Source organism: Mchenga conophoros, linkage group LG20 (genome assembly GCF_057382185.1).
Source record: "Mchenga conophoros isolate Kocher_MC1m ecotype Shallow Benthic linkage group LG20, M_conophoros_male_GT1.1, whole genome shotgun sequence".
In the NCBI taxonomy this organism is placed as follows: Eukaryota; Metazoa; Chordata; class Actinopteri; order Cichliformes; family Cichlidae; genus Mchenga; species Mchenga conophoros.
Window position 1 is genome coordinate 11,725,083 of NC_140545.1, and position 26,705 is coordinate 11,751,787.

Consider the following 26,705-nt stretch of genomic DNA (forward strand, 5'->3'; position numbering starts at 1 on the left):
AAAGGCCAAGTGGCCGGAGGAGGTGGAGATGTGAGAAAGTCAAATGGGACATTTGGCGGGCGTGGGGGGGCCCGTCAACGATCACCATCCCCCTACAGCCTAAAAGCTTCTCCAAGCAGAGAAACGTTGACATATGCCCAGGCCCAGAAGGTGGTTGAAGTGGAACTAGAAGGTAGGCTTCACCGAATTTCTATTCTGGAGCCTTTGGAAGTCATTACTGAAGATGAGATGATGGCTCAGGACATTAGTGAGTGTAACAGCAACAAGGAGAACAGTGAGCAGTCATCGCCTCCCACCAGCAGTGCCCAAACAGCCCGCAAACCTGTCACACCACGAAGCCGCAGGAAAGACCCCAAATGTTCCTCTAATAAGTCGCCACCATCCTCCAAGAACTGTTGCCCCAATTCTCATCCGCCATCACCGGAAAAGCTAAACAAATCACAGTATCATCACATGACCCTTCCTGAACCTAAGTTTCGAGTGCTGGAAACCTTTACGCCAGTTGAGGCCCCTCCTCTGCCAGCAGCATATTATCGTTATATTGAAACCTCAGCTGAGGAGGAAACTGAGGCAGAATATGACATGGACGAAGAGGACACTGCCTGGCTGGAGATGGTCAACGCTGATCGGACATCAGAGGGTTGCTCAACTGTCTCAGCAGAAACGTTTGAGCGGCTGGTGGACCGATTGGAGGAGGAGGCATATCTGGAAGCCCGAAGCCGAGCGCCTTCTCAAAGCACTATTGATGATGATGCCTTCTGCTGCGTGTGCCTGGATGACGAGTGCCTCAACAGCAACGTCATCCTCTTCTGTGACTCCTGCAACCTGGCTGTGCACCAGGAATGTTACGGAGTGCCCTACATCCCTGAGGGTCAGTGGCTATGCCGCTGCTGCCTTCAGTCCCCTCAGAAACCTGTTGACTGTGTTCTGTGTCCAAACCGTGGCGGCGCATTCAAGCAAACGAGTGATGGCCGCTGGGCACATGTAGTCTGTGCTATATGGATCCCCGAGGTCTGCTTTGCTAACACAGTATTTCTGGAACCAGTGGAAGGAGTTAATAACATTCCCCCAGCACGATGGAAACTGACTTGCTGCCTGTGTAAGCAGAAGGGTCGTGGTGCATCTATTCAGTGTCATAAAGCCAACTGTTACACTGCATTTCATGTTACATGCGCTCAGCGTGCTGGGCTCTTTATGAAGATAGAACCTGTGCGAGAAACAAACATTAACGGGACTATGTTCTCGGTTAAGAAGACTGCTTTCTGTGAGGCCCATTCTCCGCCAGGACAAGAGACTGGGTCAGATGATGAGAGTGAGGGACGAGTGGTGGGCAGCAGAGGGAGGGCGAGCAGAGGACGGAGTGCCTACACTGAGGGTCCGACAACACCGAAAAAAGGCAGAAAGTCTGACGATGATGCCAAGACAGATAAAAAGAAGGGGAAAAAGAATTCAGACTCAACATCCCAACACACAGCATCACCACAAGTGACAGTGCCTCAGATACCCACGAGCAGGTTAGGTTGTTTGTTTTTTTTGTTGTTGTTTTTTTTCCTTTTTTCCCCAAAATAAGATTGTCTTCTGCAGTTAGCTTGAACATCTGATAAAACAAAGTTTATCAAAAGCAGCAAATTGTTGGAGATTTTTTGATCTAGTTGATATTTCAAATAACCATAATTCACACGTTCTACAGTGAGAAGCCTGAATTGATGTTTGGCATATTGATAGTAACATAATACTGCATTTCCTTCTGTTATATAGGCTGAATATCATCTGTAAAGGAATTATTCTGCAGAAGAAAAATCAGTTCATGCAGAGGCTTTATAAATACTGGTTATTAAAGCGACAGTCGAGGAACGGTGTGCCGCTGGTTCGGCGTTTGCACTCTAACATCCAGTCCCAAAGGAATACTGAACAGGTAAGAGCACAGAAATGAAGCCTTAACACTCTGTAGCTGTTTTTCTAAAATCATTGTTTGCCTTTAAATATGTTTTGATGTTTAATATGTTTAACTATAGTTTGTAGAAGCTTTAAAATGAATTGTACTTTATAGCCTGAAGTGGATGAGAAGATTTCTGCAGCAAGAGACGCACTGAGATATTGGCAGAAGCTTCGCCATGACCTTGAAAAAGCCAGACTTCTAGTGGAGCTCATCCGCAAGAGAGAGAAACTCAAACGAGAGCAGGTAACTTACAAAGATGAACCACCCTCACTGGTTTACATGCTTCATATTTAACGCTGTGAGTTCATCGTGTAAATTTTGAATTAAAAAAAAAAATGTTGGCAAAATGAAGATCTGAAGTACCTTCAAAATGCAGTTACCTAAATAGTTCTCCAGTGTAATCTTTAGTTCTGTTATGTTTGGGTAATCTGCTTTTTCTTGGCCTGTCCTATAGCGTGTATATTGTATGTTGGCATGTCTTTGCCACATGATAATAAACAGGTGGCTGCTATAAACTGATAGGGAGGCAGAGCCGAAAGGAAAGCTATTCATATGAGATACTGGTCACCCAGTTTTGTATGGATCATGAATTGATTGTTGGAAGATTTCTGTTTTGAAAAAAGGTTTATAATGTTTTTATATATAAAAACATTTTCTTGGTTGGTTAACATTAAATCAGATCACTCTGTTTGTCTAGCCTAACCTTTTTTAGATTTGCAATTTCTGCGTAAATATCACATACATGTCTTCTGTCAACTGCAGGTCAAAGTTCACCAGGCAGCTCTGGAAATGCAGTTGACCCCAGTGTTGGCTCTGCTACGCTCCACTCTGGACCAACTACAGGAGAAGGACACAGCCCAGATTTTTACACAGCCTGTGGACATCAAGGAGGTCAGACATTAATTATAACAGATGCGCATGCACACAGTTTACATTGTGTCAGAAAGTGAGAGGAAGTGTGTTCCTCATTCCCCATATAGTTCAATTCCTTGTATCATATTGTCTGAGAATTTAGTAGAATTATACAAAACAGTAACAGTACAGTTTACAAGAATTTACATGTTTTTGTTTGTTTGTTTTTTTTGCACAGTGCAGATGTTGTTGTAGTTTAAAACATGCATCCATTCTGATGATAACGTTCGTGCTGTCTTGTCCTCAGGTCCCCGATTACCTTGAGTTTATTAGCCACCCTATGGACTTTTCCACTATGCGCTCTAAACTAGAAAGTCATTCCTACCGCTCAGTGGCTGACCTGGAGGCCGACTTCAACCTGATGGTGTCAAACTGCCTTCTTTACAATGCCAAGGACACTGTCTTTCACCGAGCAGCACTACGTCTTCGAGACCTTGGAGGGGCCATACTACGACATGCACAGCGACAAGCCACCAACACTGGGCTAGACCTAGATACTGGCATGCACTTTCCAGAGTCACCCCAGAAAAGAAACTTTTACAGTTGCACCTGGGAGGATGGTGAGTCAGAGGATCATACTGTGTCTGTCTTTAGTGATTTGGAAGCTGTTGTGTGTGTTCAGTCTGTTATTTCTTCTGTGCCAAAGGATTAGGTTGTTTTTTTGTCAGTATATTCAGATTTTCTAGTTTTGTAACATGTTAATGCTTAAATACCAGTAACACCTTACTAAGAGAACACTGTGTAGAGAGTACACACTATTCTGTGTATACAGTGTACACACTGTGGCTGTTAACCATTATATAACAGTAAATGCTACTGCTACAACAGCAATATTAATACGTACTGCATCTAAGTAATGAAGGTGTAGTTGACAACAGAAATGAGGAGTTATCAGGGTTTTAACCAAAGATTTTGTAATGCCCGAGAGCTGAAAACATCCCGGGTACAAATATATCTTTAGAGTCCGTTAGTTGTTGTTTTTTCTCCTGCATTTTATAATAGGAAAATAAGTTAGTCAGAAAAGTATCCAATCAAAGTCGACTTTGATCACGTTGAAGATATGAATGGTTCAATCTACTTTAATACATGAAAAGTGGACAGATAACTGGCTAAACAACTGAAAGCAAAAAGGTTCGGTAATTGTTTTTTGTTTATTTTTTTTGTAAACATCTTTATAGTGTTATTAAATCTTGAACTGTTTTTATGTGCTAACTGGAATAGTAGGCTAATAAGATTCATTTGCTAAACTTATTGACTGAACTTTATTTCTTCCTAGGCTTAGTAAGTTGCTGGGCTTAAAATACATTTGCTGAAAACCTGGAAATATATTCGCAAAGCTTCATAGTACTTATAATTGCTGAGTAGTTGATGAAGTTCCAGGAAAATAGAGAGCTCTTGGGCAGAAAGATGATTTTTTTATTTTTTATTTTTTATTCCTATCTATTCTATTTATCCCCTTTGTATATTTTATTTATATTTGTTTCTGTATTTATATGTGTGTGTGTGTGTGTGTGTGTGTGTGTGTGTGTGTGTGTGTGTGTGTGTGTGTGTATATATATATATATATATATATATATATATAAACAATTCTGTAACTGTAACTTCGGTCGTTGCTGTGCTTTTTTTTGGAAATCGAATTTCCCAGAGGAACCCACCCGAGGAATTAATAAAGTTCTATCTTATCTTATCTCTTATCTTAAGTGTAGTGCTGGCAGTGGAAACTGAAACAACTCTTCATAGTAGGATATTTTGTATTTTTTACATTCTGGTTAGTTGGTCTGATTTTTAAGCTTTTGGACGTTTAATAATCCAGTCAATACTAAAATATATGACATGCAAGTGAGCCAAACACAAACTAAATGGTGTGTTTATTAATTTACATTATCAAATAATGGGTTTAGTAACATGCAGGAAAATATTTTCCTTTAAAAGCTGCCGGTACAGTCAGTTTATTCATTTTTTTCAACAGTTTATACATCGACTGATAGAGATGGATATGAGTTTGGAGGAAGAGATGGTTTAATTAGTATTTCTCACATTTTATACTCAGTTGTAGTTGACTCATGTTTAAGCAAATCATAGACCAGGGACTACAGATGAAAAGGAGTTTTGTATTCATTCTATCATGTACAATATATGTGGTGTCCATGCTAAATAATTATTCAGAATAAAATAGAAATAGCACTGCAAAGAGGGGAAATTTTTAACCTTTGAGATCTCTGAGAAAACAAGCCTGGCTGGTCATCTTTGTGAAATGTCAGCATTGAAGTATTATTATCATGTTGTACCTAAGTGTCTGTTTGGGCGCTAACCAAACTCCCTGCTGTGTTCAGTTGACAGCGTGTTGGATCCAGAGAACCGGCTGCATATGACAGTGGAAGAACAACTGAAGGAGCTGCTGGAAAAGCTGGACTTTGTCACATCGATGCGATGCAGCGGTGCTCGAACTCGACGAATCCGCCTGCTTCGTCGCGAAATCAACAGCATCAGGACGGGCAGGCAGGGCCAGTCCCACCGCCACATCCTACACAATGGACATCTCAAAGAAGAGGATGATGATGAGCAAGATGAGGAGGACAACGACAAAGACGCCAAGGCAGATAACGGCCTCACATCTTCAGACAAAGGTGGGCACTGAGAGAGACTTACAGCAATATTAAATTGCCAATTCATGAACCTTTAAAAAGCCACTTTTTTTCAATGAGACCAGTTGTGAACATGAGCTAACGGAACATTGTCCTCAGGTAATTGAGCCAGGGTCCCCCCCACGCACCAACCCCAACCACCCCACTGTCTCCAGTCTAGTAAGTAGGGGCCCACAGAGTCTCGTTAGCCATGGTTGCCTCACAAATCCTCTCTCCCAGTGAACTCTATGTCTGCACCTCTTCTATACATCACTCTCATGGACTCACCACTCTCCATGGCCACATGCAGTCATGCCATATCATCCCACTTTTGACTAAAGGCTAGTCTAGTCAAACAGTCTTGTGTCACCATAGAAGATGGCAGGAGAACTCCTGCTATTTGAGTAAAGAACGAAAGATACTACCATGTTACCATGTTGATGGTGTACAGTTGTGAGAGCAAAGTACTTTTTCACTTGTCTTGATAAGGTCCTCCATATCTAGAGAATCTGTCAATTCCCTCTGGACTGTGGTTAGAGTGTTGGAATGAAGTGTAAATCATTACAGAGTGACACCATTTTCCTGTGTGAATACTGCACCACCGCATCACACTACATACTAAATGGAGATTCATTTAAAACCAATGCTGAGTGAATTGGAATATCATTCGTTTCCTCTCCTTTCAGAGGACCTCAAACCCGCTTCGCCCCCGACACTGGAACCTACAGGGCCGGCTCCTCCTCCACGTCAGGGGGACACACCTCTTGAGCCTCCCACTCTGCGGCCAATCACAGGGGAGCCCCAGTCCCCCAGCTACTCCTGCAAACGCCTTAAGATGGACGGTGACCTCTCAAACGGCACCACAGAGAACATTCATTGCATTAGCGCACAAGAGCGGTCAACTTTGCCACGTCCCAGTTTGCACAGTGAAGGACAGACAGTGACCAACGGTCTGGCAGAGCTAGGCATCACCTCACGGCCCCCGACGGGGGGAGTCGGGCGACGGACCTCCGTGCTGTTTAAGAAGGCAAAAAATGGAGCTAAGTTGTTCAAAGTGCGAGACAATCCTGTGCTGAATGGGAATGGACCACAAGACGAGAATACAAGTAACAACTCTTCAGCACTCAATTCCATAGCCAGCACCCCATCTTCCACACCTTTGACCACTCCAAGCAGAACCCCACAGAAGAGCCCAGGACCCCCCAACCTTAATGAACTATGGACCTCCAGTCGAGACATGTGTTCAGATAGTGAGCCAGAGAAGACACCAAATCACATGCTGGAAAGTGGTGAGAAACTTTGCTTGATTACTGACGTTAAGTTTAAAGTGTTCTGCTCAGAGAGGAGAAGTGACACCTAAAGACTCGCTTGGAAGGGATCACATTTTCTGGATTGGGCTGACTGTACATTTGTTATTAGCTACTAATGCACTGATCACAGCATAGGAATATGTTTTTTTTCCTAGGTCTACCTGATTGATCAGACAGTTAGCCCTGTATTGTCTAATGGATTTCAATATAACTGAGACAAGAGCAGACATAAGTGCTCCTTATATGTCATCTTTTCTGACTTCCCCTCCTGCTCCTTTGGCTCTTATCTGCTGCTGTTCTGATTGCTCTCGCTCTTACTTTCAGGATTGACCAACGGCTTTAACACGCACAAAGATAGCAGATCCGACTTGGAGTTTAGGTCTTGCCCAGTTCTCCACAAAGAAATGTAAGACATTGTGTGTCTGGTATTCTTTGTGGTTTGTTTTGCTAACAACTGATAATAAAATTACAATATAATGTATTGTATTACAGCAACTCACCACCCAAACGCAGCCTTGGGAAACCGGCTCTTTCTAAAGTCCCCTTTCTGGAGATCATCAACGGAGACTCGGATTACACCGGTACTTTTTTCCCTCCTGTTCTCTTGAAGCTAAGTTGCATTTATGTCCTGATTATTTATTTAGTCGCTGAACTAATTTGAGTGTCACTGTTGTTTGACAGGCAATAGTAGTCAAACATCAGAGGATGAGATGGAGCTGGAACCACTGGACCTGGTTTGGGCCAAGTGTCGGGGATATCCCTCATATCCTGCTCTGGTAATTGCTGATCTGACTTAATATCACTATTTAATATGAGCGTTCAGCTCAGGGTGTAGCTTAAATTCCCTGTTGGGCTGTGTTTGTTTCAGATCATTGACCCCGAGATGCCTGAGGAGGGCCTACTGCACAATGGGGTGCCGATCCCCGTCCCACCCAAAGATGTCCTGTGTCTGGGGGAGCAGCGGCAGGAGGAGATGAATGAGAAACTTTACCTGGTGCTTTTTTTTGACAACAAGCGGACATGGTGAGTTTAACATAAACATTGCTGTTATGCAATGCTCCATTTATCACATGGAGGTCAGAAGTGTTTGGTTAGTGAAACCTGATACATTTTCCACAGGTGTATCATGTGATGAAAAGACAAATGGTGGAAAGTTTGTTTGTCTTTACAAATAATTTGAAAATTGTTTGTAGATAATTCTTTAGATTTGAATTTTATTTTTAAGATTAAGATTTAAGATTTTATCACTCTTGATAAAAGGCTGTAATAATAATCCTAACCTCTGTCATGGGTGTTGTAGGCAGTGGCTTCCGCGTGACAAGGTGACACCCTTGGGCGTAGATGACACAGCTGACAAGCTGCGCATTATGGAAGGTCGCAAGTCCAGCATCCGCAAATCTGTCCAAGTGGCATACGACCGCGCCATGATTCACCAGAGCCGGGTGAGCCACAGCCACGGCTTTGTGGCTTCCGGGTACCTGTAGGGGGCCTCTGTGAGCACTGTGTACACCCACAGTTGGCCGATATGCATTTTCTCTTTGGTCTTAAAGCAGCAGGTGGAGCTGTTCCTGTTGCCGGTCGAATTCATATTCACACTGTGGTCCGAAAAGAGGTTGCCGTGGCACCGAGTCCTGGACTGTAGTTTATTACCAAACCACTAGTGTCTGACACACAGAGGACTGGTGTTTGCCTCTGTGTCATTGTTGAGGAGGTGGAACTCCTGACGTGAATGAAGTTACCTTTAGGTCCCGTGTTGCTGCAGTAAATTCCCCATTCAGGGTTGTATTGAGGTGTTGCTTACTCCTCCTGGATGTGCTGATGTAAAAGAATTCCCGTCTATTTTGTATAATGCTACTGCTGCCAAGGAATCAAGTAGTCAGAAGAGATTTGATATATTTATATGAGCTGCAGAAGACTAATGAATGCATCACTGCCATCTTTTATACAATAGCTTTTTACATTTAAATCTTTTACAGAGACAATTGTATATTATAAAGGCACACTTTGTGTACATATGTAAGTGTATTATCAAACTGAATTTAATTTAATGTTGCCGTTTTAAAATGCGTATTTCAATCAACCCACAAGGGACAAAGCCAGGCTGTGTATATTTGTGGAGATTTAATAATTCCTGACTTGCTGCAGTTTATTTAGCTTGTCTTTGATGTAATTTCAACTGTGTTGTGTGCGTGTATGTGTGCGTACGTTCTGGGCATACAACACAATGAGCCGTTGTTCTTTATACTTGTATTCTCTTTTTGATACAGAGAGAAATAATTTATTTATGGAAGACAGAACTATAGAAATAAAGCTATATTGGTTAAAGTTGACAAAAATCTTATTTAATGGCGTGAGGATTTAAAACCATGCAGCCAACATTTTTAAATGGATGACATCACATGTTTAGTTTCAGGATTTTACTTTAGACCAACATTTGCTGTCCCCACCTCCCAGAGGATTCTATTTATTACAGAGTGCCCTATTTTATCAAATGGACAAATACACCTTCATAAGCTTGTACTACCTGCATATTTTACCTGCTCACCAAATATTTTGTCTGTAACCAGTATTTCCTTATTTGGGGAAATAAATTCTATATTAAAAAAAGAAAAAAGCTTTTGGGATACTTACCTGGAGTTTTGTGTTCTTCTTATTTAATACTGATCGATAAAGCATTCATTGTTATGTACACCTGTTCAACTGCTTGTTATTGACACTATCTCATTGACCAATCACATGGCAGCCTGCTGAAGTTCAACCATCTCTAGGGTTTACAAAGAATGGCCCTCCAAAAAAAAGAAATCCTCTAGTTCTCTGCAAAAGAACTATAAATCAGAGGAGAAGGGTCAGATTGCTTCGTGCTGATTAGAAGGCAGCAGTTACTCAGATAACCACTTCTAGTGACCTGATATGCAAAAGAGCATCTCTGAACACACAACACGCCAAACTTTGAAGCCGTACAGCAGTAGAAGACCATACTGGGTCCCACTTGTGTCAGTTAAGTACAGAAAACAGAGGCTACAGTTCTCGCCCGGTGGCGCCAGTGTCCGGCAGCCTCGCCTCTGTCAGTGCGCCCCAGGGCGGCTGTGGCTACACTGTAGCTTGCCATCACCAGTGTGTGGATGTGTGTGTGAATGGGTGGATGATTGTGTATAGTGTAAAGCACTTTGGGGTCCTTAGGGCCAAGTAAAGCGCTATACAAATACAGACCATTTTATTTACCATTTACACAGGCTCACCAAAATTAAGAAAAGACCTGAAAAGCACCCCTTCTGATTTGGTGTAAACCCCACAAAAGCATGGATCCATCCTTTCTCCTCAACATGACAGTGAGGTCACTGTACTCGAATAATCTCCAGAGTCACCAGATCTCAGTCCAATAAGGCACCTTTGGGATGTGGTGGAACAGAAGATTCACATCATGGATGTATAGATAAGAAATCTACATGTATGCTGCTTATCATGTTAATACAGACAAGAAATCTCTGAGGAATGTTTCCAGCACCTTCCTAAATCTTTGATACAAGAAATTAAGGCCGTTCTGAAAGTTGCAGCCTAGTACTAGTAATGTGTGCCTAATAAAGTGACCAGTGAGTGTACGTTCATTACAACTGCATTATCATTACAGCTTTCCTTTTATGCTTTATTTTAACATTGTTCAGCAAAGTGAAAAGTACTGTAAGTGTGAATGTTAAATGTATACAAATATAAAAAAAACACCTATAAAAGTTTCTTTGATGAAACAAACTGCAGCAGCTCACAAGTGCATCTCAGTCCTGTTATAGAGGCTAAAATTCCTAAATGACTCAGGACTGGGGAGAAAACAAAGACAGCTGAGTAACTGTCTCCTACACTGTCCCATTTATACCCAATTAGAACCATTCTAAGACAGTGTTTGTACAAATAAGTCTTTGAATTGAAGTGAAGACATAAAAGACTGAAGATTTTCAGAATTTCTTGCACATCTTCACTGTCAGTGTCCAGACTGCTGTCTTGTCAGGAGGAGGTAGTTGTGGCGGAGGGTTCGCAGCTCCGTCAGTCTGCCCAGCAGGCGGCCAAACCTCTGAGCTCCTCCTCGCGCTGCTCCAGCTTGGGCCCCGCACAACCTGGACAGCAGGTCCAGGATCAGTTCCTGCATTTTCTCAACACAGCTGGCTGCCTGCAGGGATGCGCGGTCTGCAGACAGGGACAGAAAGACAGAGACAGCTTTACAACAGCATCCCAGAAGCTTTGCTTTGCCAATTCTTAACTTGACAGCTGATTTTATTCCTGGTCTGACCTGAGCAGAGCAGCGCTGTGGCTGTAAGTAAGGTGTACTCAGCCTCCGTCACCCGCAGCGCAACCATGCTGTGGAAGAAGTTGAGCACTGGTGCAAAGAGATCCTCACTGCTCTCTGTTCACGCCAGCAAATGTGGAAAAAAACCCATCTAATTCATTCATTGTCTGAGCAATTTTTCCACAGCTTGTCAGACTAAGGAGTGTATCTCTCTCTGTGTGTGTGTGTGTGTGTGTGTGTGTGTGTGTGTGTGTGTGTGTGTGCACCCACCTGAACCAATGAGTCCCCTGCTGTGGATGTTTTCCTTTGATTCTACGTCTCTGAGAAAGCTGTGTGTTGACATACTGAAAAGCTGCAGTGCTGATTAATGGAGAGAAAAAAAGAAAGAATGGTTATTTCATACAGTTATCTACTTGTGTCTCATCATCTTCCTCTCTCCTGGTGTTTTTTCACCTGGACTGGGGCTTGTTGGGTTGTGGGAAAACTGCTGGGCAGAGAGCAGGAACATGACGTCCAATGAAGAGATGGATAGCAGAGAAATCTGGTCTGAGAAATCCAGGAGGTCAAAACCTGTGAGAAGATAATTCTTTGTTGCTATTGTTGTTTTAATTCTTTAAATACAGAATCATTTTATATAACTTTGAACTGATATCAAAGTTCCTTCCTGGAGACACTGGCTATAATAATTCAGTAAAAGGACTAGATGTTGTAGTCCCTGATAATGCATTGCTTTAAATGGCGAGAATCTTGAGGGATGGCTGTTATGAGGAAAGGCAGCCCAGAAACTTTACCAGCAGCACACATCGTTGTGTGCCTCAACTTTCAGTCTTTTACCCAAGCTAATCTGCCATTTTTTGGGATTAGAGATTTGATCTAGATTATCATATTAAGATTTGGGACACATCATCAGTAGTGGACCTTGGATTCATCGGGTGTTTCAGCCATTATCACTAGACACCCTCATCCAAGGAGGCCCTGCCAGGGTTGATCAGGCCCCGGAGTGTGTCACTGGTTTATGCTAAATTGTTATTTCTCTTCTTCTTTCTTCTGTTTAGTTTTCTACAGTTTATTTTCTCCTATCTATTCACTGCAACTGAGAAATAATACTTACCTCTTTAGGTAAGTATTATTTATGGAGCCTAACTTCTTCAAAGGGATAGAAAAGGTGATAGAGAGAAGTAAGACAAAAGGGACAAGATAGGAGAGAGCAGAGAGGAGAGCCGGAAGGGGGGCGCCCGATCTGGCTTCCCGCACCTTCCCGCCTGTACGCTCTACCTCCCCACTGCCTCCCAGAAAAGGGAAGAAGAGCAGAGGGGAGAAGAGCGGAATATTTTATTTTCTCTCGCGGTTAGCTGACTGCCTTAGCTGCCCAAGTGATGTCAGCTCTTTTTAACCATAGCCAGTGACTGGTCCTCTCAGCAGTGTTAGCTAGTTCTCTTATAACCTGCTGTTGCGCCTGTCCTCTGATCCCAATCTCTCTAAGTAGTTTTGCTGTTGTACTGGCAACAAAGCCCCTGCACCCCACTTCCACTGACGCATCTTGATCTTCCAGCCTCTGTCCTCTGCCTCAAGTTGGCATACTGCAGCTTCTTACGCTCAAATGCTTCCTCAATTGCTTCCTCCCATGGTACCGTCAGCTCAATGACGTACGCAAGTTTTTGGGAGTTCGACCAAAGGACGAGGTCAGGTCGCAGAGTAGTTGTTACGATCTCTGTGGGAAAAATTAGCCTCTGATCCAAGTCCACTTGCATCTGCCAATCCGTGGCAACCTTTAGTGGGCCCAGGTCCGGGGTTGAGGGGCTTGTCCTCGACTTGGCTCCCGGACAAATGTTGATGACAGCTGACACTCCTCTTGGTTCGTTAAAGGTTGAGCGTTGATGGATTTTCTTTTGCACTCAACTTTCTCGGCTAGACACCTGAGGACCTGGTTGTGTCTCCATGTGTCTGCCCTGAGTAAGGCTAGTCCTAGAACCAACCAAGATGTACTTCAGTGTGGCTGGGACTGTACACAGGGGTCAGGATGGGTCCTTTCCAAACCACAGCTGCAGATTTATTGGGGAAGGTAACACATCATATCGGATGATGAAACTTAGTCTATTAGACTCCATTCCCCAGAATTCACTCCATGAGAGTTTCCTCTTTTCCACACTCTACCAATTCATCCAGCGACCCTGCTTGGCCAGCGCTACGGCTGTGGCATGTCTGGCTGTTTCCTCCTGTCGGCGCACCTCTTCCACCACCATTTTTTGATGTTCGGTTACAGATGCCTGTTGCCACCGAGGTGTTACTGCTCTAAGTCCAAATCCTCCTCTGCCCTGTTGGACATGACCCTCCATGTCACGATGCTGAAGAGCAGATTTGGCCTGTAGCACAGATGTGGCTGGGGTCCACTTCCTCCCCTTCGCTAGTGGGAGCAGTGCTTCTCACTATTGGGTCCCGGGAGTCCGTGAGTGACATCATAAGCCTCACTTTTGCACATTTTAACTCCTCTATCAGACTAGGCATAGGCAATGACAGTATCCCGTCGCGTAGAGTCCAACGCTGCTTAGGCATTTGGGAAGTCCGAGCCACTTCTTAACGTAGAAGCTCACTAGCCTCTCTAGTCGATTGGCATGATTGAGTGAGACCTCGTACATTGTCAAAAGCCACAGTAGTCTGGGTAATAACCCAAACTGGGTTCAGAGCTTCAGTTTCCCTGGGAGTGCAGTGTTGTTAATCCGCTTGAGGTCATTAGCCAAGTTCTGCCTTAGTTGTTCTAGTTGCCACGTATCATTGAGGTCTGCGTTATACTACCGTCCCAGGCTCTTTATGGGCTTCTCTAGGATGGTTGGAATTTGTTCTCCACTGATATAGAATTGCTCGGCTGTTTCCCTGGAGCTTCTGTAGCAATCGCCTAGTACATGGTTTTGTTGTTGTAATGATGGTCATGTCATCCATGTAGGCTCTAATGGGAGGAAGACAAAGGCCACTCATGAGTGTCTCACCTCCCACTACCCACTGAGATGCCCGCATGACCAGCTCCATTGCCATGATAAATGCCAGAGGGGAAAAAATGCAGCCTGCCATCGACTCCAATTTCCAGGTGCTGCCAGGCTGTGGTGGTGTTCTCAGCTGTCACACAAAACTGAAAGTAGGTCTTGACCAGTCCTGTGATGTGGTTCGGTATGCTGAAATAGTTGAAGGTCATCGACAAGATCTCATGCAGAACTGACCCAAAGGCATTGGCAAGGTCTAAAAAGACCACGTGATGGTCTCTTTGTTCTTTCTTGGCAGTTTGAATCTGGTGCCAGATGACGCTGGCATGCTCCAGGCACCCCGAGAAGCCCTGGATGCCGGCCTTCTGCACTGATGTGTCAATGTAGTTGTTTCTTTGCAGGAAAGTAGATATTTTTGGGGCAAAGACACTGAAGAAGATCTTTCCCTCTACGTTCAGCAGGCTGATCTGGCGAAATTGGCTGATGGATGAGGAGTTCTTCTCCTTAGGGATCAGAATACCTCCTGCTCTTCGCCAAGCCTTTGGAATAACTCCTTTCTGCCACACTACCTTCATCAGCTTCCACAGGTATTTGAGGACTCATGGGGTGTTTTTATAGAGCCTATATGAGATGCAATTAGGTCGTGGAGCAAGCATGTAGATGCAAACAATAATCCCCATCCTTCTTTCAACTGAGCTGTGAGATTAGCGCGCTATGGGTTTCGTTTGGTTGGCGGATGTAGATAGTATAAAGAAAATAGATCCAACACGAAACCACTAACAATAAGCTCTATGGATTTTTATTTATTTATTTTTTTAAGAAACTGGATCATGATTTCTGGAAAGCCATACTGCTGCAAAGCACCAGCAGGAAAGTTTCATTTACTTCTATTATATTCAAGAGAAAGCAGAGATTTCTTCAACCAGTATCTCTTGTGCCAGCAGAAACATACTGATTCAATTTTGAGGACTGAGAAGAGACTGTAGGTAATAAGATTCTGGAAACTTTCTTGAAGCTTGTATTTTTTTTGTCTCATTTGAATGGGAGAACATCTCCCCTCTGATCCTCTTATCCTGCTTCTTTTTCAAGCAAATACATTATAAAGCTGAAACCTTCCCTCTTTCATCTCACCTGGCACTGTCCTGGCAAACTGCAGCAGCCTTTGTAGGCGGGGTGATACTACATCAGACAGGCCTTCCACTTCTTCTGGACACAGCCACTCAAATGCCTGAAGGCACACACAACAAAAGCAAGATGAGAACAAGAAAACTATTTTTGCACTGTATGTTTCTGGACTGGAACCTACCCTAAAATTGTTACTGTCCTGACCTCTGTAGAGCCTATGGGCCTCCACCATCCTGTCCACGATGTATTTCTGTTCTCGGGTTAAACTGGCAGACAAAGCCTGGTGCAGATGGAAATGAGCACAGCACACAGATTTGCAAAGAAGCACTCATGATTACAGAGTGAGAGACTAGACACGGTTTAGATTAATAATGAGGGGAGCCTAAGACTTTTAAAGCTGATACTGAGAGCTGTGTGAATAGCTGGAACACGTTTTATTTCAGTCCGTCTAATGCCTGTTTGAACCTCCTGGTGGCAGCAGAGGAAGAGTCTGTGATATTTCAGCCTTTCTGGGTTTGAAAAAAATATTGAAATAGCAATGCAACCAGAAATCATTGACTAAATAACCGAATAAATACAAGTAAATGCGATTATATTTATTATATCCTATATATACTATTTCAGTATGAAACCAAAGTGGTGCGACTGACCATCAGGCTGATGCTTGAACACCAGCAGTTGCCATGGCAACAGTTTTGCTATGATTCGTTCATTAGAAGGCCTTCGGCAGCTGCTGGGCTGGTGGTGGTTGAATTTGAGGATCATGTTTTAAGTCACCTAAATATAAAGGCAGCACTTTATAATGTGGCCTGTGACTAAGGGTGTAATTACCAAAGAATTCAGGAGAGTTTCAATGTGTTTTACCTGAAATTACAATGTAACAATGTGTATCTACAAATGCTTCCCAGTAGATACATCAGAATGAGGAGGTAACAATTCAAGTTTTCACAAGAAAGAAGAACATTTTAACTCTCAGGGAACTGCACCCTTAGTCGCTGGCTGTATTATAAAGTGTTACCAATACCAAAAAATCCAGCGCTAGTCCCCCCCAAAATTATGCTTTGTTAATGAGCACCATGTTAATGCTTTACTGAAAAGGTCCAGCAAATCATCTTTTTCCACTAAGCATAGTGAAATCTGAGCAGGTTTATTTCACTGAGACAGTGCCTCTTTTTTTAGTTTCACATGACCATTTTGCATTGCTGCTTGTTTCAGAAGCTTTAAAAACATCAGGTGGACTTGGAAGTCTTGTCAGAACAGCCAGTAAGATGTTCAACAGGAATCAGAGCAACCTTTTTGTTATTTTACAAAAAGGCTGGATGGCCTTTTTGTAAATAGCAACCGGTTCACTCCCATTGGCTCCTTGGCGGGGTCTGGTGCCCTGGGAGCCCCTTCCAGGGGGTTGGGGGGCCCTCAGGCCTCTGGCATCTGGGCCTGTGGCTCGGTTAACTCTGGCGCAGCTGGGTGCCGGCAGAGCCCGCAGGCACATCACTGCAGCCCCCTCTGGCTTCTGCTCCGTGGCTGCTTCACCCAATCACACACTTTCTCTAAACTGAGTGCATCCTAACTACATTCATACACATTCACATTCACACTCTTGACATGCAGACTGGAGGAGCCAGGGATGGAGGGACCACTAACCTTCCGATCAGCAGGTGGCCTGCTCTACCTCCTGAGCTACAGCCACCCACTGGCAAAGATGAGTAAACCGTCACTAGGTTTTGGATAAAGTGTACACTCACAAACCTGTCAAACATGCATTTGAAACATTAGCTACCATAGCAGTATAGTATTGCAACATGGCATTTGGGTCTTCTAACTAAAATAGGAAAATAGAAACATAAATAGTGCCATCATTGCCAGACCTGGCCCACATCTGGTTGACATACACCCTGCCATGACACCGGTCAATCAGAAGTGCCAGCTTGATGCCGGATCCAGGGAAGACCTATTTTCTATGGGCCTTTTTTTTTCTTTTTTCTTCTCTCAACAGGTGATCCAGGAGATTTTTTCTTTTTAAGTGCCCTTTCTCACACTCCCTCTTCCCCTCTGTTTTTCTTTCCTTCCCTCTCTTTCTTTCTTTCTCCTTTTCCTATCCCCCATGTCTGTCCCATGTGTAACAACTGAAAATAAAATGAAATAAAATAAATAATAATAATAACAAAAGTCGATCAAATGGACCAATACGGCAAGGCCGTGATGATCCACTTGGTAAAGTAAATCCATTGGGTATTTTTCTTGGCCTTCAGACAATAATTCTGATGGCTAAAGGACAAACGGGACAGGCAGAAAAAAAAAAGGCTAGCAGGTCCTCAGGAGAGCTAATGGCATAGAAAGTTGAGTTAGCATAGAAGGACACCGAAGGATTGCACCACTACACAATCTGAGCCTTAGCAAAATTAACTTATGGTTTAATTCTGGGTTTTCAGGTCTTGTACTACATGCAGGAGGTTAGAATAGCTGGGGAGAATAGTGTCACCCTTCCTGGGTGATCCCTCAGATCTCAGGATGCAGATAGCAAGACATACTATAGATTTAGAGACTGTGCCTGGTGAGCAAAAGTAAGAATTATAGATTCTTAGGAGCAATTTTAGGTTGTTCTTTGTTTTGTTTTGTTTACCACTGGCAGCATGCAATTTCAAGGCAATTTGATGCTTCTATAAGCCTTAATCGAGCAATATATTCCTAGAACAAGTCTCCTTACAGATCTAAATTATGTTTTTAATTTTGTCTGTTTTGTTCTTGGGCACTTAAACAGCACTGGGGTAGCAGGAGAAAGAATAAGACATTTTCCAACGAGCATAAGAGCACCTACTCTGCAATTCATGGGTTTAACAAAATGCTGTAGTTGGAGTCTGAGCTAGTGCCTTAATCAGGAGACAGTTATACTGATAAGTCTATTAAGATTTTGCCAGCTTTGCTTCCAGGCTTTAAATAAACTTTATTATCACTGTGCACTACTCTGGCACTTTCATTTCCTTATGAATTAGCATACCATGTAATCATTTGTATAATTCACCCATATTGGTGCTGTTAAAGTTGTTCCTGTATATTGTGTTTTATGTGAACTCTTGCTGCTATGCTGAATTTGTTTAGCCCATGTGGCACAATAATCTTGAACCTCGAACTCTGAAGTTAGGAAAGTATCCAATCGAGCACAGGTGTGCCGCACCTGTCCGGGTAGCCTGCTGGTAGAGCTGACTCTCCTGGTGTCTGTGTTCTCCTCTTCCTCTTGCCCTCTGCTTTTACCTCCTTTCCTCAGGCGTTTGGATTGGCACTGCACCTCAGTCAACAGACCTGAAGAGAGGGTAAAAAGTATTATTTTCTGCACAACCACAAAGTGACATATTTGTTTTTTGGAATCTCACTAATCATTTCTCTGATTACATTACAACCTCAGTCAATCAGTTTCTTGTATTTGAGCCTTACATTCAGCCAGCATTCCCACAGCTCGGCACTTCCTCAGACGGCAGTCTTGACACTTCCTCCTCATGTACATATCCATCTCACAGCTACCGCCACTCTTACAGTGATACACAGCTTTCTTGGTGACACTGCGTCTGAAGAATCCTGTAGCGAAAGGTAAAACATGACGCGCTGATGCTAAGAAGTAGAAAAATATGAAGATCAGAAAGCAATCAAATAAATACCTTTGCATCCCTCGCAGGTAAGAGCATTGTAGTGGTATCCTGATGCTTTATCACCACACACCACACACAGCTCATCCTGACCTCTGCTCTTTCCACCCGAGCCCATCCGGGACCTCCGCCCCATTGGCAGTCCTACAGATCCGAGGCCCTGAGCAAAGAGGCCCCCACAGTGGGGCTCGGGGCTCGGATCGCAAGGGGCCTCCAGGCAGTGAGGGCTGTAATGGTATGGTGGGTTGCAGAGCTGAGAGGAAGAGGAGGAGGAGGAGGGAGAGGGGGCAGAGGAGGGTGGAGAACCATAGTGGGAGAAGGGCAGGTTGGCAGGACTATACTGTTGTTGGCTGTATGGGAGGAGCTGGAGGTCAGGGTCCTGCAGGGGATAGCCCAGGGGGTCAGCCAGCATATCTGAAATCAAAGTCCAGGGTCAAAAGTTTTAACTGGCTCTGTATGTTGATGAGAGATGACACTGATGTAGGATCACATAAGTCATAGGTCCACGTGTGAACAGAGCAGCTCTGCTTTCTGTTTGTCAAGGTTGGCCAGTTAGAAGAAAGCTGACTGGAGGAAGGGTGGCTTGTTTCAGACAGTATAAGTAAGTATAAGGCAAGTGTGATTCAAAGCTTCTCTAATAGAGTCCAATAACGGAAATATGGAGCTTGAAATGAACACAATGAGGTTTCCTTGAAATACATTACTCGGACAGCTGACTTTTTGATGTGGCTTTGCAGTTTAAACCCACCCTGTCTCCATACATACAAAATTTGTATTCAGATTTTCATTCCCTTGGTTGTGCTAAACTGTGAGAAACGATTCAAGTATAAAACATGACATTTAATGGAAATGGTCACTGGAGTAAAACCTCTATTAATCCACAGTTAAAGAATTATCCACCAGGAGATGAACCATTTATTCCAGTTGGAGTAGCATTTGCTAAAAGCTGCAGTGCTCAGCAGCTGTGACAAATCACTGAACCTTTTGTAAGAATCCCAAATCCAATAAAAGTTGGACACTGTGTAAAATGGAGATAAAAACAGAATGCATTGATCTGCAAAACTCATACACTACTGTTGTATTCACAGCAGAACACAGAAAACATCAAAAGTAAAGAAAAGAATAAAATCTTTTTGAATGGCACCAACACGTCTTAAAACAAGTTGGGACAGAGCCTCATTTACGCCTATTTTGTTGTGTTTTTTTTTTCATTATGCAAATTTCCAGAAAAGGAGTTTTGCTCTTTGCCTCAGTTCACTTTAAACGAGCTTCAACCCAAAGAAGACGGCAGACTCTCTGAATCCCGTTCACATGTTGCTTCTGCTTCGCATCACAGAGCTTTAACCTCCATTTGTGGATGGCACAGTAAGTTTTCTTCACAGGCATTGCGCCTGTTATGGCCGAAGACCATAACCACCCAACGCTGACTGTCCCTTGTGCTCAGAGATTTCTCCAAATTCTGTGAATCCTTTGATGATAACATGTACTGAAGATGATTAGATATTCAGAGTTTTTACCAGTTTTATGTTGCTGGTACATATAGATTTATAGATGCAGTTTTTTGTACAACTCTCCCACTCTGAGATTCACGTTTTATACGCAGTCATGTTACTGACTTGTTGCCAGTTAACCAAATTAGCCTCCAGCCGTTTCATTTTAGTACCACATACTAGGGCTGTTCGATATAACGATATATATCGGATGACGATATAAAAACGTCTATCGTTTCATTTTACGCTATCTTTTGTTTCGTGGTGTCGCAAATTAAACTCTTTACGGCAATATTTTTTCATCGTATTGATGGTCACTGTAGTGCCTACATTAATTTATTAAAGTTCTCTCTTTCTCTTATATTTAATATAACCACGCCGGTTTTTATGCATTTGGTTTTATGCGTTTTGGTTAGCAACAACCACGGTAACACCATCGCGTGTCTGCTTGTTTATGTTCCACATAAACTTTTCTCATTAAAGCTCAAGATCCTGTTGTGACTTTTCAAAATAAACTGAATCACGTGAAAGAGCAGATTATTTACGGATGAGAATTAAAAAAGAGCCACCAGGTGCTAAAAAATAAACCTTAGACTCAAACGTTAGAACAGGCTTTTCCTGTATTTATTACACGCCGTGTAATAAATACTCACAAAGAAAACGGCGGCTGTTACAACTTATGTCTAAAAATGTATCGTTTCATGCATCGGTTAAAACACTCGACTCAAGACGAGCTGCCCAAGATTCACAGAATTTACAGAAAATGTTACATTTTTGTGATTTATATTGTTATCGGGACGATACAATTCTTATATCGGGATATGAAATTTTGGTCATATGGCACAACCCTACCACATACTTTTGTTGACCCAATCCCACTGACACATGTTGCTGCCATCATTTTCAAAATGAGATCATATTTTCCCTAAAATGGTTATTTTTCTCAATTTAAACTTTGAATATGTTTTCTGTGTTCTACTGTAAATAGAATAACAGTTTATGAGATTTTCAAAGGATTGCATTCCATTTTTATTGATTTCTAACTTTTTTGGAATTGGCGTTATACAAACTGAGCTAACATAGATCACCCATTTTAAAGATCGCTATCTTTAACCAGGAGCAAATGAACTTTTATCTGGAGTCACGATGATGAAATGATGAGAGACAAACAGCTGGTTTTAAGTGAAATACAGGATCATGCTTAAGGTAATCTTATAGTATCACACACCTGTGCTGCAACCTGTCCTCACAATTCATAACACTCCATCATTTTTTTTCCTTCTTCTTCTTCTTTCCTTCCTGCGTCACCACATTGGACCATCCCTAGCATCTCCTTATGTCACTACAGCCTCCTGACTGTATGTAGGATATTGTTATGATTACATCAGGCTGTGATCCACTTAAATAGCGCTCAAGTGCCATGGTGTAAGATTTATGACTTTAGGTGTAGCAAATATTCTTTCCAAATTGAAAATCTTGTCAGTATTGTAAATCTTTCACACACATACAGCATCTAACCTACAGGGAATAAGTGATTACACTAGCGTGACTGAAACATGAATGAACGTTTAAGGAAACTCTGTGACGCTGGTCAAAGTCAAAAAGCGTTCAGAGGAATGTGAATTTACGTGAGTCGTGACTGCTTTAATGGCTCTTATGGGATACAATAAAAAGCTGAGAGTGAGACCCTGTGAACTTGTTCAGACTGCTGAAACAGGATGCAGCTGAGAACTCCCAGTGCCATTTAGGATTTTTCTTTTTATTATTATTTTTCTTTTATTTTTTTATCCCCTTTTTCTGGATTCTTCATTTAGTCCATCATTCATTCAGTTCGTTGTTGGGATGACCTAAAACATGTCAGAGTGTGGGTCAGCTGCTTGTGTTTTGCAAGCACTGACTCCACTGAGAAAACATGTGTGACCACTGGCAGCCTCTTAAAGTACAGCTGGACTGTTCGACTGGGACTGCTGTGGGATCTGTTATGCACTGATTAAACAGAGAGCCCACCCAACCTTCAGGAGTTTCAGGAAATGGGAACTTTCGGGCTAAAACATGTTGGATGAAGATTAGGAAGGACTAGTTCATTGATTTTAATGTGTGTAAACCGTGTATATGTACACATGATAGTAAAATGAGTATATGTATATATAGTAATTTTACTACTATATGAACATATGTCTGTGAAGGTTCTCAGTCATCCAGGTCATCGTAGTCTAAGGAGCTTGGAAAGAAAAGCGTCTGGACTTCTTTAAGTTGCTTGAAGACCATTTTACCTCTCATCTGAGAAGCTTCTTCAGTTCTAAGATCAAATAGTGAAGAGCCCTGTGGGAGTGTCCCCCTAAGAGGGACAATGGACCCCCCTAATGATCCTCTACCTAATCACGTGAGCCAAGGTGTGAAAACAGGTGTAGGTCACATTCAGCCAAAGTTTTGGGTGAACTCATTGTGAAACCTAGCCCCACCCTATCATGTGATTTCCTGAGGTCAGAAGGCCCAGGATGTGAGTGGGCGTTAAGGCGTCTGAAGAAGCTTCTCGGATGAGAGGTGAAACGTCTTCAAGCAACTTAAAGAAGTCCAGACGCTTTTCTTTCCAAGCTCCTTAGACTACGATGACCTAGATGACTGAGAACCTTCACAGACATGTGTATACAGTATATAGTAGTAAAATGTGTATCACTACATACAGTACTGTGCAGAAGTCTTGAGCCACACCTCATTTCTCTACATTTTGCTTGTAATTGTATTAAAGTGGCCTTAGCCAATAGCTCTAAAGGCTTTCTAAGTCTTTCAAAGTGCTTTGGATATTGGCTGCTTTTTCACTCATTTTCAGTCCAGTAACTGCATTGTTTTTTCTTCAATTGCAAAGCCAAATACACTGACTTATAAACCATTCAAGCATAAAAAAGCACCTTCCTCAAGGAATGAACCAGACTTGTTTCTACACATAACAGACAATTTAGCAAATAACCGATTTTTAAGAGCAGCCTTTCACAAAAATCTACAAAATCTACAATAACTGTCCAACAAGGTGATTCCCAAAGAGCTGTTAGCTGAAAAAGTAGCATATTATGGCATGATGCATGCAGGGTGCCCTTAAAAATATGGAACTGGCCAAGTGGAGCAGAAAAAAAAAAGAGTATACCTCAGAGGTCAGAAGGGAGGTACAACAGTGAGTATGTACAGCCATCTGTGAAACATGGTGGAGGCTGGGTCATGGTTTGGGGTGGCATTTCAGCCAGTTGTGTTGGATATCTTCTCAAAATTAATGGAATTATGAAAGCAAAAATGATCGTCAGACTTTCGTCCAAATCAAGTAAATGCATATTGGGGATTTTTTTTTTAAACATAAAATGGGACATTATAAGTCACGGTGTCCCCAAAGTCCGGACATCTCTATTATTGAAGCAGTGTGGGAATCACCTTAACAGAGAACAGAACAAAAGGCAGCTAACATCCAACAAAGCACTTTGAACGTCCCCAAAGAAGCTTGGAGAACTATTACTGACGTCTACTTAAAGAAAGCTGCCTAAGAGAGTTCAGGCTGCATCAAAGAACAAAAGATGATCATACTAAATATTAACTTTAGAGGTACGCAAAATTGTACAAACTCTATTTTTGCCTTATATACTGCATTACATACTGTATTTAAATGTGTCTGCAAATGTTTTCTTCCCCTTTTCTGACCAAAATATAAACAAATGAAGAATGGCTTGAGACTTGCACAGTACTGTGCAGAGAGTGAGGTACGTCTTCGAGCTCTGACAGAAAATCGGGCATCCTGCAGTGGTGCTGTAGCACATGCACATAAAGAGGAATTTCCAGGAGACAATATTCAAAAAATAAATAAATAAATCAAAGCAGCAAAGGTCGCCATATCCTGCCTTTTAACACTCAGTGTGGTTTGACAAGTGTTAAACCCTTTCACAATGCATGGAGTGAGCAACAGATTAAGTTAGTTTAGAACAAAGACAGGATGAAAGGAAACAGAGAGTGACTGTAGAGCCGCATGAATGAGAGCCTTTTCTGTGCGTGTCAGATAACAACCGAGCAGTCCCAACCATGCTGGCGACTCCACTTGAGTCACATTTTCAGAGTTGACTTCCCATTTTGAGTAAATTGATCATCACACATAAAATTGTTAGAGCTACCTTTGTTTCAGGAAGTAATTCAACTTATATCTTTGGCAAATAGACAAATCTGAATAGTTATATCATGGTTATGTGAAATCCATTCCTATTCCCAACTCTCTCTTTTAGTAACCTCAAAAATAAGCAACATAAAAACGCCACCCTGCGTGTGGTCAGTTTCTCCTCAGAGACCCCATGCGTGTCATCAATCATCAGTTGTGACTGAGGCTTCCTCAAAAGCATCCCGAGGAGTTCTGAGCCTAAATTACAAGCGTGTTTGATGATAAATGACAGAACATGTTGAGAGCTGCTGCAGCTCACATTTAGTGGACTAATGTCCCTGCTCTGATCAGCTGAAAGCCTACTAATGAACTCTTCTCTGTGCTTAATTTCCCCTCCTCGCTTTCATTCTCCCTGCAGATGTTTCCTGTCTTTACCCGACTAGGCGATGGGTTGGCTTGGTGGGGGGTGGAGGGGGAACTGGGGAGTTGGTGGGGGGGTGGTCCTTGCTTTCTCACTGTGTGACTGAGCTGCTGTTTGCAGTGTTTGTAAACCATTTGAACGCTGTCTAAACACTCCTCAGCCTCCCTTCCATCCCACGCACGCTAGGGAGCCAAACAACACCAGCAAAGCACCTCCCGCAGCTCCCCCTCCTCCTCCCTTTCTCCTCCTTCTTCTTCTCCAAAGGGCAGGAGGGGAGACAACAGGGAGACTTTGTTGATGATACATGTCAGTATAAATAGATCCTCCGATGCACGCTCAGCCTCTCTGCATGTCGCGAACGCGGTGAGCCGGCTGATCCCCCTCAAGAACTGTTTTTTCCATGTCACTGAGTTCTCAAACGCCGTAAATAAAGGCTTAGCGTTCATTCATCAGCTGTCAGAGTGAATGAGGCTGCACTGCACACAGAAGGCAGTCGTATATCAGCGTGTAACAATATAAGCTATTTATGACCCACTTACTTAATGTCAATCTGTGTGACCAGTACACAGTGTCAAATCTGTAGACATAATAAAGCAGCAGAAGAGTCATCAAGTCTCGAGTGTCTTATGCAGCATGGATGCTCATTTTGCTGCCTAGAAATTGTGAAATTCTGCTCTCTCTTTGATTTAAATGTTCATTTCAAGCCAGCGAGGTTTAGATCAGCAGATTGAAAAATGCTAAAGTGTCCAAAACCTTCAAGGAAGTTCAGAACCTCTCAAAGTACAAATGGAAATTTATACAAAGGGGGATTTGGTTAGAGCAGAAGTGACAGCAGAAACCACATTTTCTTTCTTAATACTTGTCGCACTAAATTTTGTACTTTGTTTGGATTTCATCTGCTCAGGTGAGAAGAAAATCCTGTGAACAGTGTCCATAGTAACTGCTTTCTCCTGAAGAAATAATCCCATTTATTCTGTGGATTACAGGTTGATATGGAGACTGGCTCTGAAAAACGATGTCTCCCATTGAGCTCTTTACAGTAGCACTGACTGATCATTTAGAAAGTTTTTTGTAAAGCAAATGTCTGCACACATTCAAGTTGCATAAGGTATTAAATGCTTAAAGTCAGTTTTTCCTTTTTCCAGTGTCAATTTAGATATATTAATGCCCCACGAATGAGATTTAGCTTAGAATAAGAATCAAAAATCCCATCAGGCAGTGTTTAATATTTCAATTTCGTGGTTCTTTTAAGAGAAGCTGGAGAGAAAACAGAAGTAAAAGTAGATGAAGACACCAAAGAGAAAGAAGCAGGAGCACGAGCATGACTGTGGACTCACCGTAGTACTGGAGCTGCTCAGCGGAGCAGTAACCATCTGAGGTGCTGAGAAACCCCCCTGCCGTGAAGCTCATCTCCAGCTCGGTCCACTCTCTCATCTGGACAGAAAATCCTCTCTCTTTAACTAGTAATACAGGATCTATCTTCATACACACACACACACATACACCCAGAAACACACAGAGACAATTACTCAGAGAATTCTCGCAGATATCAAGGCTCTGGGAAGTGTGGAGACATTCCTCAATCCCCAGGATGCGTCCAGGTCTCTTAGCTGATATCCCAGCCTATTTTAAAAAGCAGAGAGCAGCAGTGCAGCTGATCCTCTTGGTCGGTGGTGGATGATGTGCTGGAGGAGGGATTACACATCCCAGGGGGATAGACAAAAGGGAAAGTGGGGGACACCGAGGAGGGACAGGGATGGGACTGTGTGTCCAAACAGCTGGACCTGACTGGGACGTCATAGATCAGAAAACGCTGGGGAAAGATGATGGCTTTATTCCTTGCATGTTGAGGTTTGTGTAACAAGA

The 26,705-nt window shown here is 42.7% G+C and overlaps 2 protein-coding genes across 3 annotated transcripts in view; one reads left to right on the forward strand and one right to left on the reverse strand.

The window, feature by feature from the left end:
• Nucleotides 1-9,402, forward strand: part of LOC146550454 (bromodomain and PHD finger-containing protein 3-like) — a 9,844-nt gene extending 442 nt beyond the window's left edge. The window contains exons 2-13 of the mRNA XM_085259837.1: nucleotides 5-1,514; nucleotides 1,759-1,915; nucleotides 2,051-2,182; nucleotides 2,702-2,830; nucleotides 3,099-3,411; nucleotides 5,185-5,478; nucleotides 6,162-6,764; nucleotides 7,110-7,191; nucleotides 7,278-7,366; nucleotides 7,467-7,561; nucleotides 7,654-7,808; nucleotides 8,086-9,402. Of these exons, the coding sequence (XP_085115963.1) occupies nucleotides 5-1,514; nucleotides 1,759-1,915; nucleotides 2,051-2,182; nucleotides 2,702-2,830; nucleotides 3,099-3,411; nucleotides 5,185-5,478; nucleotides 6,162-6,764; nucleotides 7,110-7,191; nucleotides 7,278-7,366; nucleotides 7,467-7,561; nucleotides 7,654-7,808; nucleotides 8,086-8,269 (3,743 nt within the window). The 3' untranslated portion in view covers nucleotides 8,270-9,402. The remainder of the gene's footprint in view (nucleotides 1-4; nucleotides 1,515-1,758; nucleotides 1,916-2,050; nucleotides 2,183-2,701; nucleotides 2,831-3,098; nucleotides 3,412-5,184; nucleotides 5,479-6,161; nucleotides 6,765-7,109; nucleotides 7,192-7,277; nucleotides 7,367-7,466; nucleotides 7,562-7,653; nucleotides 7,809-8,085) is intronic.
• Nucleotides 9,403-10,624: 1,222 nt separating this feature from the next.
• On the reverse strand, nucleotides 10,625-26,429 carry LOC146550455 (bile acid receptor-like). 2 transcript variants are annotated; one of them, XM_085260208.1, is made up of 11 exons: nucleotides 26,369-26,429; nucleotides 26,177-26,273; nucleotides 18,812-19,213; nucleotides 18,591-18,731; nucleotides 18,334-18,458; nucleotides 15,343-15,441; nucleotides 15,168-15,264; nucleotides 11,515-11,631; nucleotides 11,332-11,421; nucleotides 11,065-11,178; nucleotides 10,625-10,961 (listed from the first exon to the last, which is right to left on the reverse strand). In XM_085260208.1, the coding sequence occupies exons 2-11, from the start codon at nucleotides 26,271-26,273 to the stop codon at nucleotides 10,759-10,761; spliced, it is 1,485 nt and encodes a 494-aa protein (XP_085116334.1). In that variant the 5' UTR covers nucleotides 26,369-26,429; the 3' UTR covers nucleotides 10,625-10,758. The 2 variants fall into 2 exon arrangements, with proteins under 2 accessions (XP_085116334.1, XP_085116333.1); XM_085260207.1 differs by lacking the exon at nucleotides 26,369-26,429 and having other exon boundaries at nucleotides 26,177-26,340.
• Nucleotides 26,430-26,705: the final 276 nt, after the last annotated feature.

Bases quoted from the DNA above. Each gene is read 5' to 3' on its own strand.
- LOC146550455 (XM_085260207.1), bottom strand. From the start codon at position 26,324: ATGAAGATAGATCCTGTATTACTAGTTAAAGAGAGAGGATTTTCTGTC. The intron at 15,442-18,333 runs GTGCGGCACACC...CATCTGCACCAG, and splicing joins CCAGCAGGCTACCCGGACAG to GCTTTGTCTGCCAGTTTAAC. The intron at 10,962-11,064 runs GTCAGACCAGGA...CCCTGTCTGCAG, and splicing joins CACAGCGCTGCTCTGCTCAG to ACCGCGCATCCCTGCAGGCA.